At 51.3% G+C, this 17224-nt stretch overlaps 1 protein-coding gene across 1 annotated transcript; it reads left to right on the top strand.

Annotated features, from left to right (window-relative positions):
- Positions 1-798: 798 nt before the first annotated feature.
- On the top strand, positions 799-14990 carry CTCFL (CCCTC-binding factor like). Its single transcript, XM_045981272.1, has 8 exons — positions 799-1314; positions 1833-2066; positions 6264-6426; positions 6751-6884; positions 8925-9045; positions 10292-10441; positions 12327-12487; positions 14562-14990. The coding sequence occupies exons 1-8, from the start codon at positions 799-801 to the stop codon at positions 14805-14807; spliced, it is 1725 nt and encodes a 574-aa protein (XP_045837228.1). The 3' UTR covers positions 14808-14990.
- Positions 14991-17224: the final 2234 nt, after the last annotated feature.

Genomic DNA, 17224 nt, shown 5'->3' with positions numbered 1-17224 from the left:
CTCCCTGGCTCCGCCCCTTACACGCCGACCCCCCAGCTTTCCCGCCCCGCGCTTGCGCACTGCCGCACTTGACCCTCGCCCCCAGGCGGCCCGCGAGCGGCAAGCAGTGGCGGGCAGCACGCGGCACGAGGCAGCGGCCACCAAGACGGGGTGGGCTGGGCGCCCAGGCCACGCCTCCCGGGTGAGGGGCCGCCCCAGGGACTAGACTCCAGCCCCCTCCAGAATGCAGGCTGCTCCCACGGGGGCGGATGGGGCCCAGGGGAGAGGCCCTGGGCTGGGCGGGGAGGAATGGGGTCAGGGAGGGACTGGGAGTGGGGGCGCCCCCAGGCCCGGATGGTGGGCGTGCGGGGTCTAAGTTTGCAGGAGCTGGAGGCCGGAGGCTCCCCAGTTGCATGGCGCCCACGGTGCTCAGTCTGGAGCTGTGTAATGTTGGAAAGTTTGCTCAGCCCCCACTTGCTAGTCCTGGTCCTAGCATGTGCATTTGCTGAAAACCCACTCAGGCCCGAGCTTCTTTGGCCCAGCACCGCTGGGTTTTGTGCATCGGCCCAGACCCCGCTGGCGCCCCACCTTGCTAGGCCTGAAATGTGCATTTGCCAAAAGCCTACTCAGGTCCAAACTTAGTAGTTCTAGAATCTTCCGGACTAACTCCTGCTTTCCCCTAAGCTCTGTTTAGGCTCTGTTCCTTCTAGGCCTAGACGGAATCGACTCCCGGGAGGCCAGGACCTTGTCATGTCTTGGTCCGACCCCACTGGGCCCTACCGGGACTGCTCTCTGGTTTCTCACACAGGCCACGTCACCATGGCAGGGACCGAGATCTCTGTCCCTTCCGAGCAGTTTACCAAAATCAAAGCACCGGAGCTGGTCCCAGAAGTCCTGCTAGAGGAGGAGGAAGATGGAGCGTGCAGAGGGAGGGAGCCCCCGGGGCCCGGAGACGGGCAGGCCCTGTGCCCCTACGGGCCCCTCCAGGCCAAGGGGCCGGAGGGCGAGCCGGAGCCGCTGCTCCCCCCGGAGGAGAGCGAGAAGCACATCCTGACACTGCAGACGGTGCACTTCCCCGAAGACGTCAGCTGGCTCAGCCCGCAGCCCCAGGACGGCGTGCAGGTGACCGTCCAGCAGGCAGGCGGCGGGCCGCAGTCCCTGCTCTGGCTGGGCGAGGGGGCCCCGCCGTGCGTCGCCATCAGCCTCCAGGAGGAAGCGTACTCGCTGCAGGAGATGCAGGTAACGGAGCTGCACGTTCTGGAAGGCGGCGTGGCCGGGGCCAGCGAAGAGAGCAAGTTTGTGGTGAGCCTGGCGGAAAGCCCTGGATTGCTGAAGGTAGGGCTGGTGTGAAGCAACAGACCCTATGGGGGGGGGGAGTTAGGGGGGTGGCGGGTTCAGGGAGCAGAGGGGGGTGGCAGAGTGGGGGGGGGTGGGGGGTAGAGGGTGGGACTCAGACAACTTGAACTTTCTTGGTTGCCCTTTGTGCACGGTCAGGTAGGGACGAGGGAGCTAGAAGCCGCAGTTTCAGTTACACACAGCGAAAAGGCTGCCCCGGGAAGCCTTTTGGAGCAGGACTTGGAAGACGTCCTGCTCTTTTCTAAGAGTTTAAAAAGTCATGCCAAGGAGGACACTACAAGGCGCGTTGTGTCTTCAAAAAGCTGTTCTGTTTCGGTCCCCGAGCCCTGGATGCCTAAGAACTACGGTGTCGGCACTTGGATGGCCATCGGTGATCTTCTGTGCTGCTTCAGTTCTTGTGTTTTTCTCTGTGTTCTGTGGTTTCATCGAGGCAGAGAGTCGAATCGAATGTCATTTAAGAGAGCGCAGGTGTCTGAAGGCTCATTTTTGTTTGTTAGCTTGAAAAAGGCCAGGACGAGGACCAGCTGCTGGCGGAAGGCGGGTTCGAGCCCCAGGCGGGAGAGCAGCTCTTCCTCGTGGAGGCGCGGCCGGGAGATGGAGGAGGAGACGAAATCGTGCTGACCATTTCCAACATCCACGTGGAAGGACAGGAAGATGCGCCCGCATCCGGTCGAGGACATGCTGACAAGGCCGACTCTCCTGAAGAAACAAAAAAGGCGAAGGGTAGGCCAGTCCGTAGCCCAGGAGACGGTGGACACGAGGGGGCCGCCGTTTTCTTTAGGGGCGCGAGGTGGTGGTTGAGATGATCTGTGGTTGACTTTTAGTTGCTTTCATGCTGCCAGGAAATGGGAGAAATGTTGAAGTAATGTTCCGTGCTGTGAAGCCAGTCCCAAAAGAGCTGGCGTCTTGGACACGGATGTTCTTAAAGCCGAGTAAAGACGCTCCTGCCATGTTCCGTGTAGACACGGAGAAGGGGGGCCCTGCTCCACCCCTGGTTTGCAGCCCCCGGATGGCGGGGAGTGGTGCGGGCCTGGCGGAGGCGAGGGCAAGGGCGTCGGGGCCAGAAGAAGAAGTGACGTCCGGAAGGCAGCGGAGGCACCTTGTAGGGAGGGGATGTTTAGGTGAGGAGAGGGAGGAGGACTCAGAAGCCGTAAAGACCGGGGATCCCCACTCGGGCAGCTGGAAGCGGTCTGTGGGCAGCTCCACGGGTGGGTGCTCCGAGACGGAGATTAGGACGGGTTAGGACGGACCCTGAAGCTTAGTTCAAGTCATACTAAAACGAAGATTGTGTGGCAGCAACCCACAGCGTGACGACCCTCAAAAATTACATTTTTTAGCTTTTTAGAAAATATTAGTTTCTCTCTTACTTAAAGCAAGAGAGCTCACCCCCCAAATTTCAGTTTCTAGCTCATTCGTACCAAGTCATCTCTGGCCACTTGTGGCTGTTTCCTCCCTGCGTATTTAAATGAAGAGACCGTGCCCCCGAGTCCCCAACCCCCAGCTCATTTTCTTTTTCATCTGCTCACAGTTGTCTGCCACCATCCCCAATACTTCCAGTCGCTTTTCGTCCCCCAGAGAAAAGTGAGCCGCAGGGACGCCTGGTGCCTCAGTGGGTTAAGCGTCTGCCTTTGATTCAAGGTCATGATTCCCGGGGTGCTGGGATCGAGCCCCGTGTCGGGCTCCCTGCTCCGTGGGGAGTCTGCTTCTCCCTCTACCTCTGCCCCTTCCGCCTGCTCATGCCCTCCCCAAATAAGTCAACAAATAAAATCTAAAGAAAAACTGTAAGAGACGTGTACCCGCTTAGCAGTCATCTCTGCACGCTTCACAGTGTGGTCTCGGACACACAAGAGTACGTGGTCTCGGACACACAGACTACGTGGTTTTGGACACATAGTACGTCGTCTCGGACACACACGTACGTGGTCTCAGACACACACACAGTACGTGGTCTTGTGGGTCCGGATCTCTCCACTGAGCGTTACCAGCACTTCGGTCCTTCGTCCCTGCGTGGCCGTGGGTCGTGGGGACACCGCAGGTTTCGTGTACGCTTCCATCCATCCATCACCATTTGGTCGGTGTCTGCATCTTAGCCAGCCTGAGTAGTGCCGCTGGGAGCAAGCGCATATGCGTTGTTGTTCGCGCACCGTCTTCCTGTTCTTTGGGGCGTGTGCAGAGGAATGGAATGGAATTGCCGGGTCGTATGATCAGTCTATGTTTCAGTCTCTGTTTCAGTTTTTAAGGACTTCCCGGTTTCCCCCAGCAGCTGCACCGACTTACACTCCCCCCAGGAGTGCGGGAGGGTTCCCGGGCCTCTACACTCTTGCCAGCACTTCTTTCCCACTAAAAAAAAAAATTAGAGCCATCCTAGTGGCCATAAAGAACGACCCCATTGTGGCTTTGATTTGCGTTTCCCTGGTGCTAATTGTGGCGTAGGAAGGCGGTGAGAAGTTAACTTGAAGGTGTTCTGTTTTCATGTGCTTCTGGGCCATTATGGGTTTTCTCTGGAGAAAGGTCTATGGAAATCCTTTGCCCGTTTTTCAGTTTTGTTTCCTTTCACCGCTGCCACAAACACCCTGGGTCAGGTGGCTTAGAGGATAGGAAGGTGTTCCTTCACTGTCTCAGTGCCTAGAAGTCCGGGATCACGGTGTTGGAGGCTCCGGAAGGAATGCGTTCCAGACTTTCTCTTAGTTTCTGGCATTGTCACAATCACGGCATTTTTTTAGCTCGTAGATGTGTCACTGGACTCTGCCTCTTTGTCACGTAAAATCCTCCCTCTCCCTGTGTGTCTCTCCCTGGGTTTCTTCTCTCCTTTAAGGGCACCAGTCATACCCACCCTCATCCAATATGATCATAAGCTTGATGACATCTGCAGAGACCCTGTTTGCAAGTAAGGTCACCATTACGGATATTTGCCATTAGGATTTCAGTGTATCTTCAGGGGGATCACAGCTCAACCCGTTAACCTTCTCTTTCAAGTTTGTTGGGTGTTGTATCATGAGGCTGCTGGAATTTGTGAAGTGCTTTTTCTCAATCTGTTGAGATGATGGTATGTTTCTTCCCCTTCTTTTTGTTTATATGGTGTGTTGTGCTGATGGGTTACCTGTGTTGAACCATCCTTCCATTCCTGGAATAAATTCCACTTGGTCTCGGTACATAATCCTTTTAATAAACTGCTGGGTTTGGTTTACTAGTATTCTATTGTAATTTTTCGATTTATATTTATAAGCCTTATTGGTCCATAGTTTTCATTTGGTGTCTTTGGCTTCATATCTGAGTAACACTGTCCTCGTGGGATGAATTAGGAAGTGCCCTCCTTTTTCGTGTGTGAACTTTGAAAAAGATTGATGTTAATTATTTAAGCATCTGGTAGAATTCTCCAATGAAGACTTCTGGTCCTGGGGATTTCTTTGTGGGTAGTTTTTTGATTAATGATTCAATCTTTTTATTTGCTAAACATCTATTCAGATTTTCTATTGCTTCTTGAGTCAATGTCGGTAGTTTGTGTGTTTCTAGAAACCATTTCACTGGGTTATCTGGTTCGTTGGCATACAGTCATTCAAAGTACTCTCTTATAACCTCTCTCCCTCTGTACCGTTGATAGTCCTGTCTCTACTTCCCTTCCTGATTTTACTTATTCAACTTTTCTCTTTTGTTTCTTGGTTGCAAGTCTAGGTAAAGATTTGCAACTGGTGATCTTTTAAATGAACCCACTTCTGCTGCCATCGGTTCTGTTGTTTTCGTGTTTTCTATCTCATTTACATCCACTCCAGTCTTTATGATTTCCTTCCTGCTGCTAGCTTTCAGCTTGGGTTTCTTTTATTTGTCTAGTTCCTCCAGGTGTCACGTTAGGTTGTTGATCTGAAATGTTTTTTCTTTTTCAGTGTAGGTGTTTACAGCTAAAAGTTTCCCTCTGAGGGCTTCTTTGGCTGCACTCTGTAGGCTTTTTATGTGGTGTTTCTCTTCCATTCGGCTGAGTATTCCACAGTGACTTTGTGATTCCCTCTTTGACCCGCTGGTCACTTGTGAGTGCGTTGTTTAATTTCCACATGTTTATGAATTTTCCAAATTTTCTTCTTTTATTGATTCTTGATTTCATGTCATCATGGTCAGAAAGCATAGGATTTCTATGCTTTTTAATATATTGATTTTTTTAAAAAGATTTTATTTTATTTGAGGGAGAGAGAGAGAGAGCACACGAGTAGGGGGCAGGGAGAAGGCAAAACAGACTCCCGCTGAGTGGGGAGCCTGAGGTGGGACTCAATCCCAGGACCCCGACATGGGGCTCGATCTCAAGACCCTGAGACCATGACCAAGCTGAAGACAGACAGATGTGCAACCGACTGAGCCACCCAGGCACCCTTAATTTATTAGTATTTGTTCTGCGCCCTAAAACACGGTTTTTCCTGAGAAATGATCTGTATGTACCTGCAAAGAATGTCCGTTGTGCTGTTGTTGAGTCAAGTGTTCTGTAGATGTCTGTCATGTCTGATAGCGTTAAATCTTCTGTTTCCTTGCTGATACTCTAATTGTCTTCTCTGTTGTTGAAGTCTCCCACTGTTATTGAAGTGCTTCTTTCTACCCTCAGCTCTGTCCATTTTTGCCTCGGGTATTTTAGGGCTGTGTTATTCGGCGTGTATCTGTTTATAGTTGCTCCACTTTTGTGATGGATCGGATCTGTTATTGTTGTATAATATCCTCATTTGTCTCTTGTAACAGATTTTGCCTTAACGTTGCTCTGTCTATTACTAGAGTCGTCCCAGGTCTTCTGCGTGCCGTTTGCATGGAATGTGTTTTGTTGAGTTACCCCACGATGCTTAAAAAAGGATGCGCCAAGTTACTTCAGTGTGTTTCACTGAAATGTGAACATCTCAAGGAAGATTTCTACAAATACATAAACTCTTTATCTTCTTCTTCTCGCAGAAGTAAAGCGAACCTTCCACTGTGATAGCTGCTTGTTCACCTCTCCTAGAATTTCGAGTTTTAATCGTCACATGAAAACCCACAGCACTGAAAAGCCACATGTGTGTCACCTTTGCCTGAAAGCTTTCCGCACCGTCACTCTTCTGCGGAATCATGTCAACACCCACACAGGTAAACCAGAGGAGGAGGAGATTTCCCGTCAAGGATGAGTGTGAACGTTTATGTACGCATGCGAAATCTACCTGTCGGCATGTCAAAATAACCAGTTTGGTTTAACACGTTAACATGTTTTACATTTAGTTTTCTTCAGTTATGCCTAAAAACATCAAATATTGCAAAGGTTTTTCTCCTAAATGTCTGGAGTATTTGTGGTTTAAAGGGCCTCTTCTTAATTTTTAAAGCATTCTGAAACTGAGTCTAATTTATAGGTTATAAGTTCCTCAGAGAACGTGTGGTTGCGTCTTGTTTAATAGGATAAACTGTGGGATTTTGCAGGAACCAGGCCCTACAAGTGCAGCGACTGCGACATGGCGTTTGTCACCAGTGGGGAACTGGTCCGACACAGACGCTACAAACACACTCACGAGAAGCCCTTCAAATGTTCCATGTGCAAGTACGCCAGCGTGGAAGTAAGTTTGTTCATGTACTTGAAGCTTCAAGGCGCTCTTAGTAAGAAGTGGACGTGAAAGTTAAGTTCACGCTAATAGAATCTCTTACAAAAGTAAGTTTCCCTGAAGATATTATTCATACAAAATCTATGCAGGAAGTAATACTCATTCTGTTTTCTGAATGTAATATAGAAAGTTGGAGGGGCACCTGGGTGCCTCTGTAGGTCAAGCGTCTGGCTCTTGGTTTTGGCTCAGGTCACGATCTCTTAGTTGTATGATGGAGCCCTGCTGGGTGTGGAGTCTGCTTAAGATTCTCCGTCTCCCTCTCCCTCTCCACGCATCCCCTGCTTGCAAGCTCTGCGCGATCTCTCTCTCAAAAAAAAAAAAAAGGGAAGAAAGAAAATTAAATTTTTTTCTTTGATTACCGATTAACAAAAGTACAATAAAAGTGTACAAATTTACAAATGAAATTACTTGTACTTGAGAAATGTTTCCCAAATGTGTTAGAAAGTCCTCTCTGGTGTTTGGTGGAGTTTACTCTGTTCTACGAAATCCAAAGGTATTTGCTCTAACGGAACACAGAACCAGCGTTTTCTCTGCACCTTTGGGCCTTTCCTCAGTGGAACCCGGGCAGATACGAGGCAACTTGCAGGAAGAATCAGATGTGGCCCATTTCCCCTCTCAGGCACAGGGAGACCACCTTCCTCAAACATCAGGGGTGTGTTATGGTCCTTTCAACCAGGTCGTTTTATTTATGTCTTCTGCGTGGCTCAGCCACGCTCCGAATGAAATGACCTGCGACACCCACTTTGCCAAGCCAGTTCCCTACGAGGAACCGTGAAGGGCTGCGTGGCTCTCCGTTCCGTGCACGCTGGGTCCTGCGTCCGAGCCCAGCTGGGGATGGATCGCACACTTGCGGGGAACGGACTTCAAGGGGAGGCCTGGAACTTAATGCATGACGCAACCCCATTTCGTAAACGAGGGAAGCTCGCGGACGGGGTCAGGATTTGGTTCCAAGAATTTGTGTCCCACTATTACTATTTTTAAAAATTATTTGTCGTTGGAGTGAAAGGTGGTGGCAGTGTACGAAACACGCAGTGAAGGTTTCAAAGCACAAAGCCATCCGCGACTCCGACTCGAACGGCCCCCTTGTTGGTGCCCTGCGGGTTCTCAGCACAAGCTTGCGTGTCGGCAGAGAGCCGTCTCGGGCTGGGCCATCCACACGCAGCCCGAGGAGAGGTCGGCCTCGATGTAGGGACCCTCGCCCCCGCCATTGCCCCTGCCCTGCTGCTCTGTTGTTAGGGCGGGGCGGGGGGTGTCATTGTAGTCACCTAAGCTCCCCCCGCACTGTCCCTTACACTGGGGCCTGCAGGAATGTATCCAGGCTGTGGGCAGATTATGAGGCTCCTGAAAGCTTGTGAACGCCCCTCGTCCCCTGCTCCCTTGGGAGGCACGGAGGACATCTCCGCCCGCAGCTGCCTGTGCTCCTCTCTTCACTGACCAAACCTTTCCCGCTATAGTTGTTAAAATTTGCTCTTTTGCCTTCTCATATATTCGAAGACATCCACTTTGCTTCTAAAATTCTCAGCTGAAGTTCCCCGTTCGGACCTTGTTTTCCGTCTGCGTCTTCTGTGGTTCTCGAAAGGTTCTCCAGGCTTACGCACGCTTGTCCCATACCGGGAGCCAGACCAGGCATAGCTTTCCCGGGAGGGCAGGCAGGGCTGGCACCAGCTCTCTGACAGCGGTCGCCCAAGGGTGGCTGGTCGCCCCGTGTTCTGCTGAAGGCAGGAAAAGTCCCGGCAGTAAGAGCGTACAGGAGAACAGTTCTCAAAGTTGATCAAACAGACGAGAAAAATGATTAAACCGGAGGGAGTATGCGGTTTGCCTTTTAATTAAGTGCCTGGGGTGTGTAATTAATCAAATTAGAAGTTGCTTCCTTTTACTTAAAAGTTTCTTTTTGGGACGCCTGGGTGGCTCAGTGGGTTAAGCCTCTGCCTTCAGCTCAGGTCATGATCTCAGGGTCCCGGGATCGAGCCCCGCATCAGGCTCTCTGCTCCGCAGGCCAGCAAGCTGAAGCGTCACATCCGCTCGCACACGGGGGAGCGTCCCTTCCAGTGCCTTCTGTGCAGCTACGCCAGCAAGGACACCTACAAGCTGAAGAGGCACATGCGGACGCACTCAGGTAGCGCGAGCAGCTTCGGCCAGCGTCCCCGTGGCACGGGAGCCCGGACAGAACGTTCCCGGCGGCCCGCGGGGGGCGCAGACGTCCGAGCAGGCGTCTCCATCCTTTCTGGGGAGTTGCGCGGCCCCTCTGCGTGCGCTTAGCCCTGGGGAGCCCACGGGGTGGGCGGAAGCGGACCGCCGGCCAGTGTCTGCCTCCGGGCCTACGTCGAGGATTTCGGTCCCTGCTTCACTGACCCGTTTTAAGGCAGAACGCTGGTCTCTTCATGCACTTACTTTACTTTTCAGTTGTTTTTCCTGCCTGTAGTGGACACACACACTCGTTTCAGGGGTACAACAGAGGGACTGTCCAGTCACACACTTTATTCAATGCTCATCGTAAGTCCCCTTCTGCCCCCGCACAAGCTGACACGCACGACGTGAAGACGGGACCGCCGACCGCACGCCCCGGGCCGAGCGGTTCATCCCCGTGACCTGTTTATTTTATAATTGAAATTTCATACCCCTTAGTCCCCCTCCCCTGTCGGCCGGTCCCGCAACCCCGCTCCCCTTGGCCACCCCCAGTTCTCCGCATCAATGAGTCTGTTTTGTCCGTTTGGTTCCACAGAGCCCACGTCTAGGAGAAATCCAGCGGTATCTTTCTCTGCCTGAGTTTTTCGCTTAGTGTGACCCCCACGAGGCCCACCCGTGTCATTGCAAATGGCAAGATCTCATTCTTTTGTGGTGGCTGAGCACTGTCCCGTTTTATAGATAAATACACACACGTGCGCACCACTTCTCCTTCATCTCCGTTCATCTCTCGGATACTCAGGCTGCTTCCGTGTTTGAACTGTTGTCAGTAACATTGCAGGACACCCAGGGGCCATGTATCTTTCCAAATCACTAAATCCCCAGAAGTGGGACTAGTGGATAAGGTGGTATTTGTAGCACGTCACGTATATTCTTTATACGAAGACTGTGTTTACGTGTATGTCTCAGTCCTGTAGACCAGGGTGGGACCGGGGCTGCTGGCGCGGACCAGCAGCTCCCAGATCGTGGGACAGCCGCCTGTCTGAGCCCCCGTCCACCAGCTGCACTTGACGTAATGTTGTTCGGGCTCCAGTCGTGGGGCTAAATGTCCAAGGCAGGGGTGGAGACGGGGCCCTCGGGAGGAAAGAAAGGCTCAGCTCCAGGGACCTCTGGAGGGGATCCCAGCTTGCTGGGCGAAGCCCCCGTGCAGAGGGTCACTCTTGTCGTCCATGTCACAGGCGAGAAGCCGTACGAATGCCACGTGTGCCACACTCGCTTCACCCAGAGCGGCACCTTGAAAATACACGTCGTACAGAAGCACAGCGAGAATGTCCCCAAGTACCAGTGTCCGCACTGCGCCACCGTCATCGCAAGGAAGAGTGACCTGCGTGAGTGTCTGGCTTCATGAACTTCCTTTAGGGACAGTACTGGTTGGCTCTTAGCGGGCACAGCCTGGAAACCCGTGGAGCCTGGGCCTGGTGACAGGCAGGCTCCTGGTCTGCAGGACCCGCCGCGGAAGAGGGTTTTTCCCAGCGGTCCTGTGGTGCCATCTAGTGGCGAAATGGCAGAAGTGCAATTTCGTGGCTATTTTCCCGTGGCTCTAAGCCCCTTCACTTCCCAGTACACCTGCTAAGCAGTCAGTCACACGTGTGTTAGCTCTGAAGGACTTCCTCGGGTACTGTTTTGTTCCACATTGAGCCTGGTCTTACAGATGGTGGAGGGGCTTCAAGCCGTGGAGGGGCTTCGATGATGGGGCTTAGAGACACAGCGTGAACTGCCCCACGGACCCCTAAGCTAGGAGGGGCCCGGGTGCCCAGAGGTGGGTGGCCTGACTCTTAAAGTTCTCATGAGTGGTACTGTGCGGACCTTTCCTAGACCCCTCCTGTGACCCTAAAACGTTCCGGGAGCTGAGGTTGCGAAAGGGAGAACCCAAACAGCCCTCCTCTTAGGGGACTCACGTCAATAAAAGGGGCCAGCCTGTGCCCCGACATCCTTGTCGTGACATGGGACACTCTCTTCACGGCACGAGACAGCACGGAGCGAGAAAGGAACGCACCGTGAGAGACAATGAATGCCAGATTTAGGAGTCAGGGTTTGAGCCTGCCCACACGGAAAACCGGGCAGGATTTAGCAGGGGAGCGACAGTGAGTGAATGAGCCTCTCCCCTTTGTTTCGGGGCTCCTGGGCTTCCCGCTTTCCGTGATCTCACTTCTGTTGCCAAAGCGTGTAACACCGTGATACTCAGAACACGTTAGCACAAGTACAAGTCACGGATTTGCCCGGAGAACGTCTGGGGATGAGGGGCACAGTTCGGGAACATTCTGGAAGAGTGAGGGTGGTTTTTTGGAGCCTTAAACCTTTTTTTAAAAAAATCTGGAACGTTCTGTCAACGTTAGTATAGTTACCGGCATGCCGCAAAACATAGCCTCGTGGGGCTTTTTAGGGCACAAGGGCCACACGTCCGTTCCCAGCGCGACAAAATGATGTAGGTTACGTCTCATCTCGGGGGGTCCCTCCTGGACCCGGTGAGATGCTTTGCAAACCCCGGAAGTCTTCCTGCCTGCCCCCACCGGGGAGGTCAGGCTCCCCAGTGACTGGGTCAGCACATCGCGGGTGGACCTCCTCCAGCTGTGGGGGTTTGGCCTCTCCCCTCAAAGGACCACAGACCACCATGCGTGAGACTCGGTTCGGTAGAAATTATTCTGAAGTACGTCCAATCAGACCTCACCGCACGTCCTAGGTCAGTGACAACAGAGGAAGGAAATAGGGCTTCGACTTCCAACAGAACATCTTGATATTTTTTTTTAAGTTAGGATAGAGAGGTCCTATCTTTGTTATGCAAAACTGCCTTAACATTATCCTGAAAACCCGCCTACACCGTGATCAGGTTCTCAGGGCGCTTGGTTCAGTGACCACGCTGGGTCAGCTGTGTCGCAGCTTCCGCGGGACCTCGCCGCCCAGTGCAGGGGTGTTCCGTGGACCCGCCAGGACAAGGTGCCTTCTGAGCAGCGTCCAGCTCCCTTCCCTGGGAGGCAGTTGGCAATATCTGGAGGCCTTGTGGCTGTCACAACGGGGGGGAAAGGATGCTGCTGGTATCTACTGGGTGGAGGCCAGGGACGCCACTGAACCCACAGTGCCCGGGACAGCTCCCCCGAGAAGAAACCGGCTCCCAGGGCCAGCAGCGCTGAGACCGAGAAGCGCCGACACAGGGCTCAGGAGAGCAGCCGGCAGAAATCACCCGGTTTCAGCGCCGGCCCTTACCTTCTGTTTCAGGCGTCCACCTGCGCAACCTGCACACGTACAAGGCCACGGAGATGAAGTGTCGCTGCTGCTCCGCGGCCTTCCACGAGCGCTACGCCCTCATTCAGCACCAGAAGACTCACAAGAATGAGAAGAGGTTCAAGTGTGAACACTGCGGTTATGCCTGCAAGCAGGTACGAGGTTCCGGGCGACTCGGGGAGGCGGAGGGAGGCCGCAGCGTGTGCAAGACGGGAGCGTTGCAGGCGGTCCTCTGTGGCCTGGAAAATACTGAACAGTCATGCTTACAGAATAACCAGGAAGCAGCCGTGGGCCAACATGTCAAAGCAACGGTTCTTGAAAGTATGGTTGACAGAGGCGCCTGGGTGGCTCAGTCGGTGAGGCGTCCGACTCTTGGTTTCAGCTCAGGCCGAGATCTCAGGGTCGTGGGATCGAGCCCCAAGTCGGGCTCCACGCTCAGCGAGGAGTCTGCTCGAGAAATCTCTCTTCCTCCGCCGCTCCCTCCCCGTGCATGCTTTCTCCCTTGCTCACTCTCTTTCTGCTCTAAAATAAATAAAGTAAAAAAAAAAAAAAGTATGGCTTACAGACCCCCGCACGTCCTTGAAACCATTCAGGGCCATAAGATCAAGATGATCATTAACTAATTAACTAAGACCAACACAGTCTTTGCCCTTTTCACTACACTGACGTGGCCCTGATGGCGCTGAGGCCGCTGAGCTGCGTGAGAACCAAGCAGGTTGGGTCTCTTCTGTCTTCCTCGCCATCCTGCACCAGCAGCAAAGACAGAGGACATTTTTACCAGACTGGTTTTTTTTTTAAGATTTTATTTATTATTTGATGGAGAGAGAGATCACAAGTAGGCAGATAGGCAGGTAGAGAGAGGGGGGAAAGCGGGCTTCCCGCTGAGCAGAGAACCCGATGCGGGACTCGATCCCAAGACTCTGAGACCATGACCTGAGCCAAAGGCAGAGGCTTTAACCCACTGAGCCACCCAGGTGCCTCTACTGAGACTGTTTTTGAGGAGGCAGTGACGGTCACTGGCTTTGTTCAGTCTTGACCCTGAATATGTGTACTGACGAGATGTTGCAGTCTCCTGAAACCCAGCGGCGGTCGGGAGGAAAGCACCCAGCGGGTTGTCCGAGTTGCTAGCTCAACTAGCCTGGACCCCTTCTTCCCTGGACCACTGTCCCCACTTGAAAACACGAGCGACAAACTCTGCCTCTTCCGTCTCAGACGTTTGGCAACACTCCGCCCTTTTTCTGAAAGTAAATAAAACGAGTCCGTCACTTCCAGGAAAATGTGTTGCCAAAGATATGATTTCAGCTGTCAAGAGGAAATACACAATTAGAAATTTGTATTTCCACCACCGGGAGCTTGACAGCTTGCTAACACTGAAGACTTTTCTAACGAGACTGGAGCGATTTTAAGGAAGCATTTCTTCGTATGGTTTCATGAAATGTGTCAACGGTTAGAAGCTTCACATAACTCAATAAACTGAGATTTGCCAGATGACCAACCAGTCCATTATTTTACAAAATCATTCATGTAGGTAAAAGATTTTCTCAGTATAAGATAGGTCAGCGGACTGGGCTGGAATGGATACAAAAAGGACCGTCTTCCCCATTCGCCCTTCCTCTCACCCTCCTCCCGGGACAGGGTCGCTCCGTCCCACCAGGGCCACACTGTCTGGGAAGGAGGGTGTGAGGAAAGGCCTGTGGGGAACACAGTACTCATAAGAGAGAGCCTTGGAGAAACACAGTTCAGTTTCAAACAGGAACCTAGAAGTGGGCATTTTAAATAAAACAAATAAAATGGGTCTTTTGCTTGAATTTATACATATTTGTGTCCTGCTTCTCCCAGTTATGTACTCTTGTAAATTTTAGTTGAAATTTCTGGTTATTTCCTCACTGGGAACAGTTTTGATCACTTTTATGCTTTTAAATAGATATTAAGATTTGTCCTAGTGATTATCATTTCACTCCCCAAGGAATGTTCCACCACAGGCCACGAGGGGCTGTGGGACCTGCTGGGAGCTCACCGGTAGCCTGGCAGTGGGGATGCGGGCACGTTTGGTTCCTGGTCGGGCAGACTGTGCCCCACTCTAGGAATGCCGCCCTGAATGTGTGCGCTGCCATTTTTCCTCACCATGAGCTCCTCGCTGGGGAGGGAGGGAAAGTATAAAATAACGTCAAGGACGAAAATATCTACGTGAGTCGCTCAGCGGCTTGTCTCCCTCACCTTCCCTCCTAGGAACGTCATATGACCGTTCACATCCGCATCCACACGGGGGAGAAGCCATTCACCTGCCTCTCGTGCAGTAAATGTTTCCGGCAGAAGCATTTGCTAAACGCGCACTTCAAGAAACACCACGATGCCAGTTTCATCCCGGTCGTTTACGGATGCCCCAAGTGTGGCAAAGGCTTCTCCCGCTGGGTAAGCTTACTTAAGTCCCAGGAAATCCTCCTCGAAGAGGTTTATCTGTTTCACAGGCGCTGAAACTCGGGGAGTTTAAACCCAATTATAGAAACTTGCCAGGGCTGAAGGCATCGTCTGTCCTGCCGGAGGGAAGTGGTTCTTAGCGTTTCCGAGTCACCGAGCTCTTGAAAATCTTATGAAAGTGTGGTCTCCCCTCCCGAGAAAAAAAAAAAGACAGTTCTGCAAAGAAAATCTTGCAGATCGTTTTAGGGAATTCTCATACTCCCCAGAATCTGCAAGGACGCCTGCTTTCGGCGCAACATTTTAACATTGTTCCTGTGAATTAGATTTAGGCTGCTTCACAGAGAGGATGCAGTTTTCAGCACATCTCAGAGACGTTCTTAGAAAAGTGTTGTTGGTACTCTGCTAAGAAATCCCGTTAGTCTTCCATGTTATTTATTTGGTTTTTAGGCGCTGTATTCATTATCTGTCACCATCTAACAAGTTATCTCAAAACTTAGTGGCTTAAAAAAACAACAGACATGTATTACTGTACATTTTCTGTGGGGCAGGAATTTGAGAGGGGCTTGGTTGGGTGGGTCTGGCTCAGCATCTCTCATGAGGTTAGAGTCTGGTTATTGTCCACGGGGGGGCCGCGTCATCCAAGGCCTGGCGGGCCTGGAGGTTCCACTTCCAAGATGGCGCCCTCCTAGATGGCGGTTGGTAGGAGGCTTAGTTCCTCAGCACATGGACCTCTCCATCAGGCTGTTCCTCACGACCCAGAGCAAGGGGGAGAGAGCAAGGGGGAAGCCACTGGGCCCTTTGTCAGCTAGTTTTAAAAGTGACCCATTACCTGTATTCATTAGAAACAAATCAGTAAGTCCTGCCCACATTCAAGAGTGGGGGATGGGGTTCCTTTTTGAAAGGAAGAGTGTTGAAGAATTTGTGGCCTTTGAAAGACTGGCTCAGATGATGAACCAGATCCCTAGACAATGTATGTGCTCCCGGCTAGCTTTTGTAAAAGTGTTTGAATGATCTGGAGTTGACCCTGTTCATGGGGAGAGAGCTTTATCTTTTCCCTTTGTTTTTCTGGGTAATTCCAGAGCGTTAATACTCAAGTTCAAAATTTCAAATACAAGTAGTTGCACCCTCCAAACAGCCGCGTTCATACCGAGGTAACATTGTAAAGCGTCAGCATGGTAAAGATTCCGCCTTTCAGTGTGAAGAACCAGGGAACAGAGAAAGAATGAGTCCGCCTCATAGAATTCCTCGGAACATACAATCAGAAGTTCTGAAAATTCTTCTTGCGTTCAAGAAAGTGCATTTGGACTTGCTTCTAGAATGCGGGCGTGCCGTGGAGACAGGGTGGGCTTCGGTTCCACGGTAGAGCACGTGTCACGATAAAATGAGCCGAAGGAATGTTTGGTTTCCCGTTGCGTGTGAAAGTTGACGTTGATGCTGTGCTGTGGTCCGTTAAGTATGCAGTGGCATTACGTCTAAAAAAAAAAGCATAGACCTTAATTTAAAAAGACTTTACAGCTAAAAACTGTGAACCATCCTTTGAGCTTTCAGCAAGTTGTAATCACTGATCCCAGATCACCATAACAAACACAATAATGATGAAAATTTTGAAATATCACGAGAATCATCAAAGTGTAAACAGCGTCAGTAGACTTGCTCGGTGCAAGACTGCTACGTACTTTCCACTTATAAAAAAATGCAGTTCCCAAAAGTGTAGTAAAGCAGAGTACGGTAAACTGAGGTGTGCCTACATATAAGACCTCTTACAGCTTGAAGATGAAGAGACAAATACCCAGTGAAAAACCAGCAAAGGGTCTAAACAGACATTTCTTCAAACAAGACCTACAAATGGCCCTTGAGTGCATGAAATGATGCTTAGCGTTGTTCGTTGCTCGGGAAATGCAAAGCAGAATCACAGTGGGAACACCTACAGCCGGCCTGGAGGGTGGCTACAGTCAAAGGAGACAGATGACAAAAGGTGTGAAAAAATCCGATCCCTCTTATTGCCCTGGTGGGATTTGAAAACAGTGACGCCACCTTGGAAGACAGTTGCCGTTTCTCAAAAAGTGAAACATAAAGTTAGCATACGATTCAGCCGTTCCACTCCTAAGCGTATGCTCAAAAGAACTGAAAACAAAAAAAAAAAAACAAAAAAAAACAAAAAAAAGGAACTGAAAACACAGGACCACGTAGAAACTTGTACACCAAATTCATAGCCGTATCATTCACAAACAACCCCCAAAAGTGGAAACTACCGGCATGTGCATCAGCTGATGAATGGACAGAACACTATACATCCATACGGAGGAATATTACGCAGCCATGAAAAGGAATGAGGTCCCCATGCACGTGACAACGTGGTGAACCTTAAAAGAAGCCATATATTTTATGATTCCCTTTCTAGGAAATGTCCAGAATATTCAGAGGCAGAAAGTAGCTTAGTGGTTACCAGGGGCTGTGGGAAGGAACATGGAGAG

The sequence above is a fragment of the Meles meles genome, chromosome 16 (assembly GCF_922984935.1).
Source record: "Meles meles chromosome 16, mMelMel3.1 paternal haplotype, whole genome shotgun sequence".
Lineage (NCBI taxonomy): Eukaryota > Metazoa > Chordata > Mammalia > Carnivora > Mustelidae > Meles > Meles meles.
The sequence above is the reverse complement of the archived record's forward strand: the minus strand, read 5'-3'. Positions and strand labels throughout refer to the sequence as shown.

Excerpts from the sequence above, each read along its gene's own strand:
- CTCFL (XM_045981272.1), top strand. The coding sequence starts at position 799 with ATGGCAGGGACCGAGATCTCTGTCCCTTCCGAGCAGTTTACCAAAATC. Across the intron at positions 1,315-1,832 it reads AAAGCCCTGGATTGCTGAAG|CTTGAAAAAGGCCAGGACGA; the intron begins GTAGGGCTGGTG and ends TTTGTTTGTTAG. Across the intron at positions 9,046-10,291 it reads GCACATGCGGACGCACTCAG|GCGAGAAGCCGTACGAATGC; the intron begins GTAGCGCGAGCA and ends TCCATGTCACAG.